Source organism: Enhydra lutris, unplaced genomic scaffold (genome assembly GCF_002288905.1).
Source record: "Enhydra lutris kenyoni isolate GAN:26980312 unplaced genomic scaffold, ASM228890v2 scaffoldscaffold1, whole genome shotgun sequence".
NCBI classification, from domain to species: Eukaryota; Metazoa; Chordata; class Mammalia; order Carnivora; family Mustelidae; genus Enhydra; species Enhydra lutris.
In genome coordinates, this window is record NW_019154085.1 from 14482810 (window position 1) to 14504221 (window position 21412).

Here is a 21412-nt window from a genome sequence, read left to right on the forward strand (position 1 = left end):
GTTGTTGTATGTGATGAGTGGAGGGAAGATGATGATCCACCTGTGGACAGGGTTTGAGGCACCTGTGAGGGACATAAGGTGAGATGCCCAGAAGGTGGTTAAATAGATGGCAATGTGAGGGTCAGTCAGTGGAATTCTGCGTACAAATGGGCCATCGGTCTAGGGAGTGAGTGGAGTCAAAGGCTTGGGATAGAGTCCTGAGGTCCCTTACCATTTAAGGGTCAGAGTGGGAAGAAGCCAGGAAAAATGACCAAGGAGTAGAGAGGTGAGAATAACACCAGAATGTGTGAAGCTATGGAAAGCCTTCATGAAATGTTCTTAGACAGGGACACCTGGGAGGCTCAGTCAGTTAAGCGTCTGCCTTTGGCTTAGGTCATAATGCTACGATCCTGGGATCGAGTCCTGCATCAGACTCCTTGCTCTGAGGAGAGCCTGCTTCTCCCTCTGCCTGCGCTCCCCCTGCTTGTGCTCTCTCTCTCCCTCTGACAAATAAATAAATGAATAAAATCTTAAAAAAAAAAAAAAAGAAAAGGTCATAGACAAAAGTCTCTGTAAGCAGCAGTCAGATTTTGAGGAAGAACATCACTCAGCAATTTAAATTCTGGTAATTCTGCTCTTTCATTAGGAAATTGTATACAGTAGTCCCCTCTTATCCAAGGGAGATACATTCCAAGACCCCCAGGGGATGACTAAAGTTGCAGATAGTATCAAACCTTATGTACACCATGCTTTTTCCCATACACACATACTTATGATAAAGTTTAATTTATAAATTAGGCAGAGTAAGAGATAAATGATAACTCATAACAAAATAGAAAAACATCCTGCAGTAAAGGTTACATGAATGTGGTCTCTCTCAAAATATACTTACTCACACTTCTTGTGATGATGTGAAATGAAAAGCCTACAAGAGGAGATGAAGTGACATGTCGTAGGCATTGTGACATAGTTAGGCTAATAGTGATCTCTAAGTATTTGTCAGAAGTGGGATCATCGGCTTTCAGACTGAGGGTGACTGTTGGTAACTGAAACCATGAAAAGCAAAAGCATGGATAAACGGGGCTATTGTACCAGCATTTCTTGGGGAAGAGAATACCTCCTCAAATCCCATCTTAAAAATGACTATTTTCGGGACGCCTGGGTGGCTCAGTTGGTTAAGCAGCTGCCTTCGGCTCAGGTCATGATCCCAGCGTCCTGGGATCGAGTCCCACATCGGGCTCCTTGTTCTGTGGGGAGCCTGCTTCTCCCTCTGCCTCTGCCTGCCACTCTGTCTGCCTGTGCTCGCTCTCTCTCTCTCTCTCTCTGACAAATAAATAAAATCTTTAAAAAAAAAAATGACTATTTTCTTTTCATATTAGTATCTTACCCTTCAGTATTTGTTTATAATGCATAAACTTTTTTTTTGTATTATTGCAGTTACAATGGATACATTTTAGTTTTTCCATTTTGAAGTGAAAGGAATTTATGATTTTGTAATTATCATTTTAGTGGTTGTATAATGTTCCATTAGATGACATTTTAGAGTTACAAAAGGCTATGTCTGACCTCACTAAAACTAAAGAAAAAGAAAACTACAGGAAGATAAACTTTTTCTCAGAATCCACCCTCCTTTACCAAAACAAGATCACTTTTTTATTTTTTTTAAGTAGATGCCACACCCTGTGTGGAGCCCAACACACTATGCGGTCCAACATGGAGCTCAAACTCATGACCCTGAGATTAGGAGTTGGCTACTTAGCCAACTGTGCCACACAGGTACCCTAAAAAGATCATTTTAAAGAGTTAAGAAAACACAGAAGCAAATGAGCCTATCAGTAATGTTGTCTTTTGGAGTTTAAATACAGATAAACCAATTTCAATATGATGCTTTTTCAACTTCATACATAAGTTGAATGATATCATGAGAACAAGGTTAAACCGGAGGGAGACATGTTTATTCTGTTGATCCTTGAAATACAATGACTTACTTCATAAACTGGTATAGACCAGTATACTACCTTGATGTACATTGTTCTGAATGTTCAACAACAGATCATAAAGTCAAGGGCAAGAGTAAATGATGCTTTTATGCATTGACATTATATCTTAAAAACAAGGGCACCTGGCTGGCTTAGTCAGTAAAGTATGCAATTTTTTTTTTTTAATTTATCTGACAGAGAGCACAAGCAGGGAGAGGGGCAGAGGAATAGGGAGAAGCAGACTCCCCACCAAGCAGGGAGCCCAATGTGGGGCTCTATCCCAGGATGCTAGGATCACCATCCAAGATTAAGGCAGACACCCAACTGACTGAGCCACCGAGATGCCTGGAGTATGCAACTCTTGATCTCAAGGTTGTGAGTTCAGGGCCACATTGGGCGTGGATCCTACTTAAAAAAAAAAAAAAAAAATTTTTTTTTTAAATTTTTTAAGATTTTTTTTTTAAAGATTTATTATTTTTTAAAGATTTTATTTATTTATTTGACAGACAGAGATCACAAGTAGGCAGAAAGGCAGGCAGAGAGAGAGAGAGACAGGGGAAGAAGTAGGCTCCCTACTGAGCAGAGAGCCCAATGCGGTCTCCATCCCAGGATCCTGGGATCATGACCTGAGCCAAAGGCAGAGGCTTTAACCCACTGAGCCACCCAGGCACCTCTAAAAAAAAAATCTTAAAACAACAGACTGAAGAGTTCTAAGGTATCCAAGAACTGTACACACACACACAGATATATAAACATCCGTGTGTGTGTGTGTATATATATGTGTGTATATATATATATATATATATATATATATATATATATATATATATATAGCTTTCTTTGATGACTTCACACCTTTAAAGTTTTATTTACAAGCCATCACCAATATCCTTTAGTACAAAAGGGCTAAAATGGTTAATACCTGCTTTCATTTGTTTCAAGTTAACCCCTAAACTGATGAGTGAGGTAAGCTGAAAAAGAGGCATTTTCTGGAACTGTAGAGTTTTCTCTGTAAGAAACATGACTAGAAGCAGAAGGTGAACTCATGATTGATCCAAGGACACTTTAACTCTTTTTTTTTTTTTTTAAGATTTTATTTATTTATTTGACAGAGAGAGAGATCACAAGTAAGCAGAGCAGCAGGCAGAGAGAGAGAGGAGGAAGCAGGCTCCCTGCTGAGCAGAGAGCCTGATGCGGGGCTTGATCCCAGGACCCTGAGATCATGACCTGAGCCGAAGGCAGAAGCTTAAACCGCTGAGCCACCCAGGCGCCCCGACACTTTAACTCTTTAATCTAATGAGATTATGTGTTGAATTCAGCACATTAGCTCAGGAAAGCTAAAAGTCTCTTACTCCTACAAATAGCTCTCTAGTTTGGTGACATCAAAAGTAATTGATCAGGCACATCTGAAACAATATAACATTGTGTATCAACTATACTCCAAATTTTTTTTATTTAAAAAGAAAAATAAACACACTGAGGATGGAGGGATTAATTAAAAGGGTAAGCAAAATATAATAATCTTGAACTCATCAGGAAAAGAAAAATTGATCAGGAAGCTCCAAATATGAGGGCTGCTGAACTCCCTCAGTTTAATTCAGTTAAGTTTGTATTGAGCTGGACAAAAGTGTCAGATACAGCGTCCATGACATCTTTATTTAAAGGTTTATTTTATCTCTTATTCATTGTTTTAAGATGGGACTTCACTATCTGCATGGATCTTGTCGGCAGTTTCCTGTGTGTCCTGTCTCATGAGCAGCTGTTTCTGTCTTATCCCAGATTGTTGGGAACCGTAGTGATACAAGATCTTTTCCGAGCACCAGCCGGCTTAAGGCAGGTTCATGGGTCAAGGGCTTGGGGTCCTGTTTGTGATAAGGGGAGAGAGGAGGAACGGGTGATAAGGAGAGAGGTGGGCCTCTGAATCACAGGGAGGCTCTGGAATTACTGAGTATCTTCTATACACTATATTCTCATTTACCCCTTGGTTAGTTATCATAATTACATGAAGGAGATGGTTCTGCATTTTACAGATAAGGAAACTGGCTAGTGATCTATCTATCTAAGGTTATGGAGTAAGTGGCAGGTCTGGCATCTCCGAAGGCTTTCCTCCACAGTGCACGGTGTCCCAGTAGAATTTCAAGTCCAGAGTGAATCATACTGTGCCCTTCACTTTCACATTTTTACAAGACGAAGTCTGTCTAGAATGTACATCTAATAACCTAGTAAAAAAGAGGTCATGGGCAGGCAATTTGTAACCTGAGAAGTCAAGTCAGTATGTAGTGTTGGGTCTAACTTTCCTTTTGGTGTGGGGGGGGGTGCGTCTTGATAAGGAGCTCCTTAGATTATTTTAGACTAGTGTTATTGCGTGTCTCCCTAAGTTCTTGCCCATACTACAAACACGTTTCCTTCATTACACAAAAATATGAATTTATAGGAGTGCAGTTCTGTCTGAAATAACGATGTATCAAATAAATCCCTTTGCAAACTATGGCAGTTTACAAACTGGTAAGGTAGTACACATCTTTCCAAGGTACCGCGGAACAGTGAAGTAGCTGATTAAAATAAATTCTTGAAGGCTGGAGATACAGGAAGGTAGCGATAGCACTTGGTAACTGGACTTCGTAGCCACAATCTAAAACCACATTCTAACCAGCAATTTTAATCTTTCTGAGATCTGCCTCTTTGTAGAGATTTAAACAAACAAAAAGGGGTCGAGGTGTAAAATGCCAATAAAATCAATTAAATCTCTCCTCTGGGCTCTGTCCAAACGTTGACGGAATTAGGACAGAACAAAAAGGGATGCAATTCCATACCCTCTGAGCTCTAAAACTGAGGTAAGAAATTAGTTATGGGGAAAAGACTTCAGACATCCTTGGGACCGCTCCGGGTCGGGACATTCCCTTTGGCAATATTCCAGAGTCTGAGTCCCCAGGGCTCCCCCCAGTGGGAAGGGAAAGACGCGCGTGGCCAGGCGCGCGTACGCGTACATTCACGTGTACACACACATACACACGCGCGCGCGCACACACACATTACACATACACACGGCCTGTTTCCTCCGCTCCCCTTTCCCCGGGGGGCGGGGTCTCTTTCTCTTTAAAGAGCAGACGGTCTCGGCGCAAACCCAGGCTCTCTAAGGCCCCGGGGGCCCGAGACCCGAGCTGGAGCAGCCAATGGGCGCGGTGGAGCGGCTCGAGCGCGGCTGACGCTACACCAATGGGCGTTCGCGGGGGGCGGGGGCAGCGGAGGAGACACTATTGTTGATGAGCAGGAGCGGCGGCGGCGGCGGTGGCGGCGGCTGCACCACCTCGTTGCTGCGGGCCGCGGCCCGGGCGCCCCCTGCTCCCCGGATTCCGGCTTCGTCACCCCGTCGCGGGGACCTTCCCTCCGACCTCGAGAATCCAACCCCTGCAACCCAACAACAACAATCGCCCCCCCCGTCTCGCCCAGTCACCGGGAAGGGGGGGGACCATGTCCCAGCGGGTGAGGCGCAATGGGTCCCCCACGCCGGCCGGCTCCCTCGGGGGCGGTGTGGTCGCCACGGCCGGGGGAGCCGGGAGCCGCCTGCAACCCATGAGGGCGACGGTTCCGTTCCAGCTGAAGCAGCAGCAGCAACATGGCAGCCCCACGCGGAGCAACGGCGGCGGCGGCGGCAACAACGGCGGCTGCTGTGGTGGCGCCTCAGGCCCCTCAGGCGGCGGCAGCGGCGGCGGCGGGGGCCCGCGCACCGCCTCGCGCAGCACGAGCCCCACGCGCGGCGGCGGGAATGCGGCCGCGCGCACTAGCCCCACAGTGGCCACGCAGACGGGCGCGTCCGCGACGTCCACGCGAGGCACCAGCCCCACGCGCGGCACCGCGCCCGGGGCTCGCGGGAGCCCCCCACGGCCACAGCCCCCGCCGCCGCTGCTGGGCACCGTGTCGTCGCCTTGTTCGTCGCCCACCCACCTGTGGACTGGCGAGGTGAGCGCGGCCCCACCCCCAGCCCGCGTCCGGCACCGGAGAAGGTCCCCGGAGCAGAGCCGTAGTTCCCCGGAGAGGAGGAGCCCAAGCGCCCCGGTTTGCAAAGCAGGTACGTGCTGGGGACCGCTCGGCGAGGGGAAGGCGGCGGGAAGGGGTCCTCGGAGCGCGCTGCTTTCGCGCGGGGACTGCGGCGCTACCGCGGAGCGGGACTGCCGGGGGCGGGGCTGGGGGCGGGGCCCGGGTGGTGCGGTGCCGCCTTCCCGGGGCTAGCCCGGCGCGGTCTGCACCGCTCCCTGTTTGTCTCGTTCACGGCTCTGCCGACCTTGCGCGGGTCCGGGATCGTGCAGGTGGGGCCGCTAACCTTGTGGTTGCGCTGAGACGTGTTAATGATAAACCTGGGATTCTGGCGGCGGACGGGTTACTGCTCGCCCTCCCTTGGGGGCGAGGCTGGGAGTGGTTTGTCACTTTGTTTAGGTGATAATGGTTACTGTTAGTATAGCACATGTCTGCTGCGAAGTATTTCTCTTTCGCAAAAAACAGTTTCAGATCGTAAAGATCGAATTCATTAGCGTAGCAGATTTGGATCCCTGAAGACAGGGGAGGCTGGGAGCGTTGTGGGCATTTCCTAAGACCTGATAAGTGGGTACCAAGAAACAAGTTAAGGAATATTCCTTTGGAAGGATTATGGGCTTTATCGTAGAGTCTGGGTGTATCTCTGAAATACTGATACTGTTTAGATGTAAAACCATTTATTTGTTTTATTTAGAAAAAAAAAAACACCCCACCGTTTGTCTTCCTTATTATTATTTTAGGGACCAAAAAACCCTGTTGTCTTTATGTGTACTTGGGAGCTTTCTTGGAAAAGGTTCTGAACGGAGCTGTTTGGTTCCGCTGGCGTCATTCATAAAGAGTAACTAAAAAAGAAATTCAAAGTGTGAAAGTGGAGAAATATTTGTCATCTGATTACCTCCGTTTTAGAATCTGCTGAAAAAAAAAAAAAAAAAAAGAAATGGGTGGTTTTTAGCTTATGCAGTTATATTATAGACATGTAGCTTTGTTTTTCCCATGCCAAGAGAATGTCTTAAGAATCTTTGAGGCAAAATTACTGGAAATTTCAGGAAATTTAGTACAGTACTTCCCAACCAAATAAAAGAGATTATTAAGTGGTTTCAAGGGTCCCTTCAAAAATGCAGGGAGCAGGATGAATCTTTTTTACTGTTATTTTATCAAAGAGTTTAGACAGTGGATACGTTTTTCAGAGAGATTGCCCTGGAAAGTGATCAGTTGTGTTTCCTAGTTAGAAAAAGACTGTTTTAAACTTTTTGAAAATGCAGGTTTTTTTCAACGTCAATTGTTAGAAGTACTAGAATCTTCCTCCCCCTTCAAATAATAGTTATCACTTTACTGAGCTCCTGCTGTATGTTTGGTGATTTACCTACAAGACCTCATTTTAACTCTCAGGGTAGGTTTCAGAGATTAAGTAACAAGTGGTAAAGTTGGTACTTGAATTCTGCTGGGTGATACTCCAAAACCATGTCTTTTACATAGAGGGCAGCTTCGTGTTGTGTAAGATAGAACCTGGGTATATATAACACAGCAAAATTACACGTGCCTAGGTTTTGAAACATCTCTTAGGTGTACCTGGTGAACACGATTACTTCAGTTTGCCTTCAGCCGGCATAGTGTGGAAAGTGGAAGGGAAGAAGGAGGTGGTGACCCCAGTCTGATAACAAAATGTGGCTACCTGCTCAACTGTGTGCCCCTTGAAGCAGAGCAGCAACCTGAGGAGAGCCTGGTTAAATTAAGTATTGGCAAAGAGTGGAGGAAGCTGTTCTTTTTTTCTGCTCTTTAAGACTCTTTTTTCTGGAATCTCAGTCTCCTCATGTACTCCCTCTTCATGTTTCCCAAAGCTCCCTTGTCCCAGATCTGTCATTCCATTCATGCTGTAAAATTAACCCTTCTCAGAAGCTTCCCGTCTCCCCACCAAAACCAAAAAACACAAGCCAGAAAATAAAAACTTCCACCTCTAGCTCAGCACGCTGAACTAACTAGATGTGAAAGGAGTAGTGTCTGTCATTAAGTTACACTGAAGTGAATGTCTGATAACTTCCTTCCCAGGAATGTCTTGTTTCACTCTAGTGAGTTTTTATGCAGAGTACAACTTTCAGATTTCAAGTCTGCATAACACAAACTAGATAATTTGCTGTTTTCTTCAGACTCAATCTGGAAGGAGAGAAGAGAGAAAAAGGAGAATCTTTTTAATCGCCGAGACTCCCTTTTCAATTAAAGGAGAATTATCACCAGTTTCCAGCCTCCGTGAAATGTACAAATCCTTATAGGTAGTGGGAAACGGACTGTAGTTCTATAAACCTCATATGACTCAAATTCCAGGGACCATCTAGATAAGGCTCCAACTTCAAGGTGTCTCTGATGCCCTAACCTTTTAGGGAATCCAGTATCTGAAAGCCTCTGAGTTGAAGGTGTCAGAGTCTTTAGAGGGGCATCCCCATTCTTCCACATTCCTACCCGGTTGCTTTATTCTCCCAGCATTAAAGATAATCATTTGTTAATCCAGAACTTTCTTCTCTTGACTACTATAAAGTAATCCAAGCACCTATTCCTGACATATTTTAAACTTCTCACCTTCAGTGCCTGCCATCTCCATGGCAAACTGGTTTGCCATTAGGAACTGAGAAATGCTTAGAGAGGGTAACTAGGCAACAGTGTTAGCTATAGATAAAATGAGGAAGAAAAAAGAATGAGGAAGAAGGTGAGGTTTGTTTTTGTGCTTTCCCTCCTTTTTTTTTTTAATAAAATGTCAGATAGGCATATTACAAGTGGAGAGGTGGCATATTAGAATAGGCTTTGGATAGGCAGTCTGGGTTTAATATCAGTTTTCCACCACTTAGAAGCCATATGATATGGGGAAGTGAATAACTTTCTAACCCTTGACTTTCTTATCTGTAAAATAGGTGATGATGGAGGATATCTACTTCATATGGTGGTAAGGATTAAATGAAAGGAAATTGAAAAATACTCAGCACAGTACCTCGATATAAAAGTTAGATATTGTGTAAAAAAAATAAAAAAAATAAAAAATAATAAAAAAATAAAAAAAAAATAAAAAAAAATTAAAAAAAAAAAAAAGTTAGATATTGTGTATCCTATTAGTTTTGCTTCTAGTTTTAGTGGATGTAACATAAAGTTGCCAGTGTAGGCTTAGTTTTCATGGTTGTATGCAATCTCAGATTGGAGAGAATATTGCCTGTGAGCATCCAGAACTGTAGTTCAAGTGTGGTCTGTGCTTCATCTGTATCAGAATTACTTAGGGTCCTTGCTACAAATGCAGACTTTGAAAGTCCCCCACCGTAGGCCCCTGTGATTTTGTTATGCGCCAAATTAGAAAAGCGGGCACTAGAAACCCCAAAGGAAAATAGTTTGAAAACTCATTGCAAAAAAGAACACTAGTGCAGTGTGTAAAAATTATTTTTGCAGTGTGGCTGATATGTACATAGCAATATGTGTTTTTACTAATTTTCTGCTTACTTGTATACATTACGTTATGTATGAATCTGGTAGTTTATTAGGGTAAGGAAGTGTCAAGAGCAGCAACAAGAGATGGACTTCTCTGGACTAATAATCAGGAGGTCGGTTGCCAGGACTTCACATCTGTGGCATCTTAGACTTCTGCTTTCTAGTACTTTGTGAAATATGCAGCTTTAGGAATTCAGTGTTTCTCTAACTTTTGGAGAATCGATGCTAACTTCATACCTTCAGGGGAATCCTTTTGGTTTGTTATGTCTGTATTTTACCGTTTGAAGATGAGGCAAAGCGGAACCTTGCTATTAGTTCAACATCTTGGCTAGCAGAATTTACATTTGATTCAGTTCTGTAAGGGCGCCTGGTTCGCTCAGTCGGTTAAATGTCTGCCTTCAGCTCAGGTCAGGATCGCAGGGTTGTCAGATTGAGCCCTATGTTGGGCTCCACTCTGGGCGTGGAGCCTGCTTAAGATTCTTTCTTTCCCTTTCTCTTTGCTCCTCTCCCCCCTTCTGTCTCTTAAAAAAAGGCGGGGGAGAGGGTAGGATACTAGTAGTGTTTACAGTAGAGGATTATCAGAAGGATAAAATCTGGGGTGCCTGGGTGGCTCAGTGGGTTAAGCCTCTGCCTTCGGCTCAGGTCATGATCCTAGGGTCCTGGGATCGAGCCTCGCGTCGGGCTCTCTGCTCTGCAGGGAGCCTGCTTCTTCCTCTCTCTCTCTGCCTGCCTCTCTGCCTACTTGTGATCTCTGTCTGTCAAATAAATAAATAAAATCTTAAAAAAAAGAAAAAAAGATAAAATCTTTTTAAACTCTGTGTGGTTATAGAAATCTCTCAATATTAGCTGTTTTCATTTCATCTTTATCATCCTCATCATCCAAGGGTTTAGACATTTGGGGTAATTTGTTAGTGGTAGTAGTATTTACATTCTTTGCTTTTTTTTTTTTTTTTTTTTTTTTAGTATTTACATTCTTAGGATGTGTAGCATTTATAATTACTTAGGATGAGTAGAACATGAATTTGAGATGGGAGAGACTATAGAATAGTAACTAAGGCATCGAGCATGTGAATTTAAGTGCTAAAGAAGTGGGAATGGCAAGGGTAAAAGAGGGTGAGGAGACTTTGATTTGGTAACCTGTTGGACATAGGGATTGAGAAAGAGGCAGTTGAGGATAATTGGTTGGTTGATGGTACTAATTGTGATAATACAGGAGGGAGTGCAAGCTTGTGAAAATAAAATGAACAAAGTTTAGTTTAAATGTTTAGTTTTTCTTCTCAGGAAATCCAGGTAAATGCCTAGATTGTGGCAAATACAGTTTTAGAACTCAGGAGTGCAGTTTGAATTGGGGCAAAAAGTTGGGACTCATTGATTTCAGTTCAGTAAACAGTCATTTAACATGTACCTCGTGCTAAGCATTTGCATGTGGGCAATGCTTGAAATGATGACAATGGGTCAGATGATGGGGAGAAGGCTCAGGATAGAACTCTGGGAGAAAACAAGCATTTTAAGGGTAGAAAGAAAAGCCAGTGAGACGCATGAGAATGGAAGGAGAAATGGTAGAATAGTGTTGAGAAAGCCAAAAGAAAGATTGGATTTCAAGGAGGGGATGATAAGGATTTTCAAATTCTGTGAAGAGAAGAAGTAGGGTGGCTCTGGAGAATAGGCTTTTGAATTTGATGATTCAGATGATCATCAGTTGATGATGGCTGAGTGAAAGTAGATTGTGGGGGACAGAAATTGGATTAAAGTGGTAGGTGAGGGTTATTAAGTAAGGGTAATGAGGGGAGCCTGGGTGGCTCAGTGGGTTAGAGCCTCTGTCTTCAGCTCAGGTCATGATCCCAGGATTCTGAGATTGAGCCCCGCATGGGACTCTGCTTGGTGGGGGTCCTGCTTCCCCCTCTCTTTGCCTGCCTCTCTGCCTACTTGTGATCTCTGTCTGTCAAATAAATGAATAAATTATTTAAAAGAAAAAAAGTAAGGATAATGATTAAAAATGACTCTTAAGGAGTACAAATTTCTCTTATGTCACTGAAAGGAAGGAAAGTGACAAAACAGGATGAAGAATTGAGCTAAGGTTCATTTGTTTGTTTATAGAGTGGGGAAATTTTATGCATGTTTTTTAGGTGTGGGGAAAGGATTCAGGGGAGAATGAGACTGCTAGTATAAGAGAAAATGAAAATAGTAGATGGACCAAGGTCATGGATAATGTGAGTGGCAGTGGGATCTAGCTCACCCAGTTTGAAAATCTCAGACATGACTAAGGACACTTCTTTCTCCGAGAATAAGAAGGTGGTGAGGGTGGGTTAAAATGACAACTTTAGCAAGAGAAGGGAAGGAAGCAGTAGAAGGGAAGGAAGTTGAGAAAGTCAGCTACTTGTGTGTCCAAACTCCTTGAAGAAAAGAAAATGGCATAATTGTCGAATACTATATTTTTAAATTTAAATTTTGTTTTTATCAAAGTACATTTATATAATTAAAAATATCAAATAGCACTGGGTCCCTGGCTGGCTCAGTCGGTAGAGCATGTGATTTTTGATCTTGGGGTTGTGAGTTCAAGCCCCATATTGGGTGTAGAGATTACTTAAACCTTAAAGAAAAAAAAAAATCAAATAACACTGAACTTACAATCAAATAAGATGTTTTCTGGTCACATCTCTCTCTCCTCCTACCTCCTGCCCTTAGAGACAGTCCCTTTCAACATTTAGTACTCTTTTTTTCTGGGGAAAGTTTTTTAATCACTTCTCCTTTCTGTTGTCTGTTGTATCTTTTTGGAACTCCTGCTATGTGGAACCCCTTGGATTGAACTACTACTACTTTTCTTATTTCTGTCCTAGTTTATCTTTTTGTTCTTTTTTCTAGCGGCTTTATTTTATCTCCTGTCCTTTAAATTGATTTTTAAATCTTGGTCATCATATTTTCATTTTTCAAGAGAATTTACCTTGCTGTGTGATTGTCAGAGTCTACTAAAAATGTTTATACAAGGTGTAAATACCCTCACAGTTGCCCTCTGCATTATCTTCAGAGTTCTTTTTGTCTTGAACTTTTCTTCTGACATGTTGAAAAGTAGTTTTCTATTAATATTTAAATAAGACCCGAAAATGCTGATTAGGTGTTCTGTCTGGCTAGGTCAGGATGGTGGACTGGGGGATCTTACAAGAGAATGATGACAAAAGGACTCTCTAGTATAGGGTTTTTCCTGCCAGGTTTCCCAGGGAAGGGTTCTATGGTATCATGCCTGAGGTTAAGTCCAGGGTCTGCCTAGTCTGCCTCTCTAAAGCAGTTTTTCCCAGTCTTTTTGCTTGGGGGATAATTTCTGTTTCTCAAGGAACTCCTGCTTTTATGGTCACTAAGCTGAGATATAATGGTATGGTGGTAATTAATACACTGAGTACAGACTGATCTCTCTGTGGATCTATTTGACCAATGTATTATAAGTTTATTCATTTTGTATAATTTTCCCTGCTACCTTTTCTTGGGGAAAAACAGTTTAGCTCACCTTTCTTGAAATCAGTCTTCCTTTTCTCTTTCTCACCCCACTTTCTTCACTCCTTCCTTGCTGTCCTTCCATTCTTTCCTCTCTTTTCTCCTCTCTCCCCCTTCATCTTTTCCTCCCCTCTCCCCCTCTCTTTCAAGCTCCATGTCCGCCATGGGGCTCAGACTCATGACCCAAAAATCAAGAGTTGTGTGCTCCACTGACTGAGCCAGCCAGGCACCCCAATCTCTTTCCCTTTCATAGACTTCTAAAAATTCCTAAGACAACCACAATACATTTTGCTTAAATGGCTTAAACCAAATGGGATTTAATTTTTCTAAAGGTAGACTCAGTAGTGATGTTAGTAAAGTTGGTTTTTACAATATGAAAATTTATTGACAAAGGTATATAATAAAGCTATGGAAACCATAACCCAAGATAATATGAAAAAAACAGCCTGAGACACAATTTGTATAATAGTTTGAAAGAATTCTTTCCAAGTAATGTGATCTGTCTCAAATATAAGTGATGCAGAATTATATACATCTGTTGGTTCCTTGATCTCTTTTTTATACACTAAAAATGATGTTTCAGAAATAAAAACAAAATTTATCTCAAGGCAATACATGTACAGTTTTGCTGTACAAATACTCAATTCTGGGTTGAACTTGAAGTGAGCACACCCACATTTCATTTTCAAATGAAATGAAACATTTCTGTCCTTGCTCTTGATGCTTGTTAAACAAGAAAAAGTTTGTTTATTCATATAAGAAGTTGAAAATGCAGCAAATTATTCATTGCTTTACTGTGAATGGCAAGGCACTTTTCTTTGCACAGAAATCTAGAACTTCTGTTGGACAGTTCACGATGTTTTGGGTTGAGTTAAAATCAGATTGCAGCTAATTTATCACTTAATATATCTGCTTTCAAAACTTGGTTGAAACATCTTTTCTGATGTTGTCTTTTTTCCTGTCTGTTGTCCTTGGGGGCTATACCTTTCTATTCCTTCTGTATTATAGGAGTATAATAGAAGAGCTTTCTGTTAAAGGCTTGCATACAGTGGAGGTGAAATTACCTATAGTTTATTCCCAGAAAACCTACATGAAATTTTTAGTTGACCATTCTTCTTTATGAGCTAGTGTAAAATTCTTCTGGGAGTAAACTTAAGTATTTTGGGGGGTTCTTGCTCTTAAAGAGCTGATTTTGTAGTTTTATGTTACAGTCTACCTGCCAGCATATATTCCTCCCCCTGCTTTCCTTTCTTTCTCTGCAGATAATATGTACACGTGGTGAAAAAAATTATAAATGGTAAAAGAAAGTAGTCTTCTCCAGACTTGTCTTTAAGTTCATTATTTTTAGAGAAATTAAGTTAGCTGTTTCTTGTATTATTCCAGAGTTATTCTGTGGCATATACAAGTATGAATATGTGTGTCTGTGTTTACAGGGTTATTTACCATTCATTATTTCATCAGGCTTTTAAAAAACATTTATTTATTTTTAAAGATTTTATTTATTTGAGAGAGAGAGAGCACGAGTAGGCAGAGAGGCAGGCAGGGGTGGGGGGAAGCAGGCCCCCGCTGAGCAGAGAGCCCCATGTGGGGCTCGCTCCCAGGACCCTGAGAGCATGACCTGAGCCGAAGGCAGAGGCTTAACCCGCTGAGCCACCCAGACGCTCTTTTTTTGAACATTTAGATCATTTCCAGTCTTCTGCTGTTCAGTGGCACATTATGTTAAATATTCTTGTTTATACTTCTTTGTGTACTTAAGAGTTTATCTGTAGGATGAATGCTTAGAAATGAAATTTCTTGGCCAGAGATATACATTTTTCTTTCTTTTGTCAAGTATATGTCAGGACTTGGTATCAGTTCATACATGACTTCCAGGAGCCTGTTTTTTTCCCCCCTGTCTTCTTTGGATTACTATTTTTTTTTTTTTAAAGATTTTATTTATTTGTCAGAGAGAGAGAGAGAGCGAGAGTGAGCACAGGCAGATAGAGTGGCAGGCAGAGGCAGAGGGAGAAGCAGGCTTACCGCCGAGCAAGGAGCCCGATGTGGGACTCGATCCCAGGACCCCAGGATCATGACCCGAGCCGAAGGCAGCCGCTTAACCAACTGAGCCACCCAGGCGTCCCTGGATTACTATTTTTTTTAAGATTGCATTTTATCTCCACTATTAGTTATTAGTTATATCTCATCTTACTATGTTGTTAGTGGTTGCACTTGAGCAGGACTGTCCAAGAGAACTTCCTACAGTGATGGCTATGTTCTGTATCTGTGTTGTCTAATATTTCATGTTATAATCTTCTGTTAATACACTTTCATTTCCTGCTTCCTAAATATTCTGCTTCTCTGTTATAAATCCTGTAATACATTGTTACTGTTTTTACTTTAGATGAATATCTTTTATAAGCAATTAAAAATAAGAAAAAATCTTTTATATTTACTTATTTTTACGTCTTCAGTACTCTCAAATTGTGTGAAAAAGAGTCGTTGTAGTGTGAATGGAAAAGGGCTTATTTGAGAAGGAAATAATTGATAGGACTTGTTAACTGATTACATTTGAGGGATGAAGGAAATGAGAGAGCATAATGAAGGCTGAGATTTTTGCCCTAATTGAGTGATTAAGTTAATAATGTTAATGACAACTGGTTTCATAAATGCTACTGTATTCTACAGGCATACAAAATAGATCATACACTTTTGGAGCATGGTGCACTGACACTTTTAATAATAACATGAACATTATGGAAGATAACAAAAATTTTTTTACACTTCTAATTTAGCATTCTTTTTTTTTTTTAAGATTTTATTTATTTACTTGAGAGACAGAGATCACAAGTAGGCAGAGAGGTTGGCAAAGAGAGAGAGAGAGGAGGAAGCAGCTCCCTGCTGAGCAGAGAGCCCGATGTGGGGCTTGATCACAGGATCTTTTAACACACTGAGCCACCCAGGTGCCCCTAATTTAGCATTCTTAAAAATTATTTTACTTGGTGTTTTACTGAGATTTTCTAAGCTCTGGTAGTTTCTGGAAAACCATTTCACATCATTTATGTTTTCCTATTGTGCATGTACTGATATTTCTAAAGATAAGGATGAGTAATGTCTCTTTATATTATTTTAGGACTTAAGCTCACTCTGTGCAGAGTAGCTTAAAAGATATTAAGAAGACATCCCTGGCCTTACAGACTTTAGAATTAAAGAGAGAGACAATATAGAATTTTGCAATAGTCAAGGGTTAATATTGATTTGTTCCATAAAAAGAAAATATATAACATTACTAAGAAGAGTAACATTAAATGGCAAAAGCCTGATAATGGCCATATGGGACACTGTCATGAGTCAAAGTGCTTTATGTATAGATAGGGATTGCTAAGTGATTTGCAGGTAGATGTTCTTCACTTTCCTAGAAAGAAGTTGCATTAATGATATCGCTAAGAATTCTTGGAATGTCTGCTCCTGGAAATTGATTTAGTGCCATACGAATGCACCTGATCTACTTCAGAAATGTTATGTTTCTTGTATAAGAAAGGCTTGGAACCCGTATCTTTGGACAGTCTCCCTACCAATTAATTTTTTAAAAATATCATGTGGCCCACCCATTACTTCTGTTAGAATTAATCTGTTCCTTTCTCCCTTCAGTTGGGGGAATCGAGGTAGGGAGAGCTTGTAAGATTTAAATGAGACACAGTAAATATTTTGTTTGAATGAATGGGTGGATTCCTGTCTTTAAAAAATACTTATAAAGACCCATGCCCCATCCTCGATTTTTTGGTCTGTTTTTTCCCTATTTGTTTGGAAGCCTTGGGTACAGTGGATTTCGCCTGAATACTTGAGTACTTGCTTGAGTACTATTTTTTTGCCTTATAAATGAACTTTGTGTATGAAAATTATACCGCTAGCTCACTATTGAGTATATTATCTCCAAAAATCCTTGGCGTCCTCCTTTGGAGATTCCTTTAATACTGGAAGGTTGTATATTTCTAGTAACAGTTTATTAGATTATTCTGGTCCATCTACACACTCTTGACTAATACTATTTATTTTTTACAATTTTATTTATTTGACAGAAAGAGAGAGAGACAGGGAACGCAAGGCTTCCTGCTGCACAGGGAGCCTGATGTGGGGCTCAGTCCCAGGACCCTGGGATCTTGATCTTAGCTGAAGGCAGATGCTTAACGACTGAGCCACCCAGGCACCCCTTGACTGGTGCTTTTTAAGTTAATAGTATACTTTTCATTGCTAACTGGTTTTAAAGCTAAGTGTAGTAAGAGATTATAGTACAGTCCCCCCCCCCTTTTTTTTTTTGTTTTGTTACATAAATTAACCCATTTATTATAGGCTAGCAATGTTTCAAACGGTGGTGCTTCTACTGGTCTTTCAACTCCTTCAGTCTTCTGATGGCAGACTTTACTGTGACAGCAGAAGTGGTGTTGTAGGTCCAGGCGCCACCAGCGACGGTTTTCATGCAGGAGCCACAATGCCAGATCCCCACAGCTCATCTTTTCATCTTGGTTTTGCCACAGAAGGAGCAAGTGTACTTGGCGTGCTGGCTTATCTCAATCTTCTTCACCATCTTCCTGAGGGAGGCACCATAACGGGTCCCGTATTTGCCCACGATTCCAACCTTCTTGGTGCGTTTAGCCATGTCGCCTCAAACTAGGTCTGAGCCCCGGGAGGAAGAGACTCCCAGTTTCCCCCTTTTAAAGCTTTGAAAAATGTAATGTTAAGCTTTTTTTTTTTTTTTTTTTTTCTTCTTAGAGTGTGGTGGGGTGTAAGGGGCAGAGCGAGAGGGAAAGAGAGAATCCTAAGCAGGCTCTATCTCCAGGGCAGAGCCTGACGCAGGGCTTGGTCTCATGACCCTGAGTTCGTGACCCGACCTGAAGTCAAGAGTTCTACACTTAGCTGACTGAGCCACCCAGGCACCCTATGTAATGTTAAGTTTTTAAAGTAAAGCCAAAAAAACCCACAACACTCTATGGATGTCAGACTTGTACCATTTAAAAAAATACGTGTGGGGGCACCTGGGTGGCTTAGTGGGTTAAGCCTCTGCCTTTGGCTCAGGTCATGATCTCAGGGTCCTGGGATTGAGCCCCAAATAGGACTCTCTGCTCCGCAGGGAGCCTGCTTCCCTCTCTCTCTCTGCCTGCCTCTCTGCCTACTTGTGATCTCTCTCTGTCAAATAAATAAATAAAATCTTTAAAAAAAATGTGTGAAGTGACGTAAATTTTTTAATGAGTCTGAACCTTCAAATAAGAGGTAAGAAAGTGTGCTATGCTATTTGTGTTGTAAGGTTGAAATCTCTACCAAGTTTATAAGTTTTGGCTTAAGCATTCTCCTGTTTAGTGGACATTTGTTTCTATTTTCCTCCTTATAAATTACTTTAGTAAAAATCTTTGTAATGTATTTCGGGGGCAGTATGAATATACATTTATATATATCCTCTTTAGAAAAAGGTCCCAGGATTGAAATTATTGAGTGAAGTTTTAAATAATGTGATTTTTTTTTTTTTTTTTGTAGCATTGCTTTCCGAAAAAGGATTGAATCACTTTACCCTGTCAACAGAAAGCAGTATATCTACCTGTTGCTGTGAAGCCTTGCCAGTATTAGACTTGATGCCGTTTCTTTAGTTTTTACCAGTTCAGTGTGTACAATAGTATACATCATGGTTTTCATTTGTATTTCCTTACATATTTCCGTAGTGAGTATTTGAGACAATATTTTAATCATTCTCAGGTAGTAGCTACTTAATACCATTTAGTAAGAAACAATGCTGTTACTAATAACAGGGCTGAATATTCTTTTAAAATGTTTATTCACTGTTCACGTGGAGTCTTAACTTTGTATTTATTGACTGATGCTTTATTCACTGAGGATGTAGCATTTTTAGCTATTCCTATTTTTATTTTTTTTTTAAGTTTTTACTTATTTGAGAGAGTGAGAGAGATTGAGAGAACGAGTTGGGGGAGAGGCAGAGAGAGAAGCAGACTCCCCATGGTGTAGGGAGCTCGATGGGCTGCTCAATCTTAGGACCCCAGGATCATGACCTGAACCGAAGACAGACGTAATGGACTGAGCCATCCAGGCGTCCGCTATTCCTGTTTGGCAGGTGTGTGGGGTATAAGCTTTATTGAGGTATAATTTACATACACCAAAATTCATCCTTTTTAATATACTGCTGTGTGAATTTTGATAAATAACACAGTTGTGTAGCCACAACCATGATCAATGTATAGAATATTTCTGTTACCTGTAAATGTTTCTCACACCTGTTTAAAAGCCACTCCTTTTGCCTCTAGGCCAGGCTGCAGCAACCACTGATATTTTCTTTTAACATCATATAAATGAGTTACATAGTACTTTGTTTCTTGAGTCTGGCTTCATTTTCTGGCATAATGCATTTGAGATTCATTAATGTGGGGCTCCTGAGTGACTCAGTTAGTTGAGAGTCTGACTCTTGATTTCAGCTCAGGACATGATCCTCAGGGTTGGAGATCTGATACTGCGTTGGGCCCCGCATTGGGCTCTGCACTTAACAGAGTCTGCTTTCTCTCTCTCTCTCTCTCTCTCTCTGTCCTCTCTCAAATAAATTAAAAGAAAAAAAAGATTCATTAATGTTATTGCACATATCAGTAGTTCATTCCTTTTTATATCTAATATTCCATTATATAAATGTACCCCAGTTTGTTTATTCATTCACCAGTTGAAGGATATTTGGGGGTTCTCATTCCTGATACTAGAAATTTGTGCCTTCTTTCTTTTTTTTATAGGCAGTCTTAGGTTTATCATTTTTGTAGATCTTGTCAAAGAACCAGTTTTTTGTTTCATTTACATTGTTATTTTTCTGTTTCATTGATTTCTGTTCCTGTCTTTATTATTTTTCTTTGTTCTACTTGATTTAGGTTGAATTTGCTTTTTCTGGTTGCTTCTCTGATGGAAGCTTAAATTACTGATTTGAGACTTCCTTTTCTAATACAAGCATTTGATGCTGTACATTTTTCTCTGAGCAGTTTACCTGCATCCCACAAAATTGGATTTTTAAAAAATTTGATTTTAATTTTTTTAGTACTTAACGCTGTGAAACAACACTGTATAGAAATTATCTTCTTTCATGAAGATAGAAGTGTTTTCAAATGTATGTGTGGAAGCATTAGGCAAGTGCCATTTTCTTCACTTTGTGCACCAACACTGCGTAGAAACCATTTTTAAAAAATTTTTTAGATTTAATTTTACTTAATTTTGTCAATTAAATTTTAAATTTTAACATACCGTGAAAGTTTAGTATTTTGCATTTTCATTTTAATTCAGTTCAAAATATTTTCTAGTTTCCCTGAGACGACTTTTTTGGCTCATGAGTTATTTATAAACATTTTGTTTGAGGGTTTTTCTAGATTGCTTTCTTTTATTGATTTTTAAAGAGAACATACTTTTTTTTTTTTTTTAAGATTTTATTTATTTATTTGACAGAGACACAGAGAGAGGGAACACAAGCAGGGGTTGTGGGAAAGGGAGAAAAAGGCTTCCTGCTGAGCAGGGAGCCCAGTGAGGGGTTCTATCCCAGGACCCTGGGATCATGACCTGAGTCAAAGGCAGATGCTTAATAACTGAGCTACCCAGGCGCTCTGAGAATATACTTTCTATAATTTCATTTCTTCTAAATATTTTAGGGTTTGTTTTATGTCCCTGGATAGGATCTGCCTTGCCAAATGTTTCATCTACCTTGACAAATGTGCCCTTATGCATTGTGGTGTTGTTGAATGGAGTGTTCTGTAAATTTAAATTAGATGAAATTGACAGTTTTGAGGTCTTCTATATTCTTGCAGATTTTCGGTCTACTTATTTTATCAGTTCCTGAGAGAGAAGTTGAATTCTCCAAATACAATAGTGGATTTTTCTTCCATTTCTGTTTGCTTTGGCTTTGTGTATTTTGACACTTACTTTTTAATCTGCAGAAACATCTAGAATCATTATGTCTTTTTGGGATTGACCTTTTTAATCATTATGCATTTTTTCTTTATCTCTCTGGTAATTTTCTTTGTTCTGAAACCTACTTTGATTAATGTTTATGTGTGGTCTATTTTTTCTGTCCTTTCTATATTATTCTTTATTTCCATTTTGTCTGCATTATATTTGGTGTGTTTGTCTTATAGACTGCATATAGTTGGGTTGTGGGGATTTTTTTCTTTTTATTTGTTTGTTTGTTTTTTTAAGTAGGCTTTATGCCCAGTATGGGACTTGAATTCATGACCCTGAGATAAAGGGTTGCATGCTTCACTGACTGAGCCAGACAGGGGCCCCGGGGTCTGTTTTTTGTTTGTTTGTTTTTGTTTTAATTTAACCTGATGATCTCTGTTTTTAATGTGTTTAGATCATTTACACTTAAAGCAATTATTATATTTTGCTATAGACCTGCTTTTTTATTTTTTTTAATTTATTTTATTTTTTTTTAAAGATTTTATTTGTTTATTTGACAGAGAGAAATCACAAGT

The 21412-nt window shown here is 40.5% G+C and overlaps 2 protein-coding genes across 4 annotated transcripts in view; one reads left to right on the plus strand and one right to left on the minus strand.

Annotated features, from left to right (window-relative positions):
- Positions 1-5375: 5375 nt before the first annotated feature.
- LOC111142788 (family with sequence similarity 117 member B) overlaps positions 5376-21412 on the plus strand; it is an 82386-nt gene continuing 66349 nt past the window's right edge. For all 3 annotated transcript variants that reach the window (XM_022496109.1, XM_022496095.1, XM_022496103.1), the window contains exon 1: positions 5376-6027. In XM_022496109.1, coding sequence (XP_022351817.1) covers positions 5430-6027 — 598 coding nt within the window. In that variant the 5' untranslated portion in view covers positions 5376-5429. The remainder of the gene's footprint in view (positions 6028-21412) is intronic.
- On the minus strand, positions 17232-17585 carry LOC111142804 (60S ribosomal protein L37a-like). The gene is given in 1 exon segment (XM_022496124.1): positions 17232-17585. A coding segment is annotated over 1 exon segment (279 nt). The 5' UTR covers positions 17572-17585; the 3' UTR covers positions 17232-17292.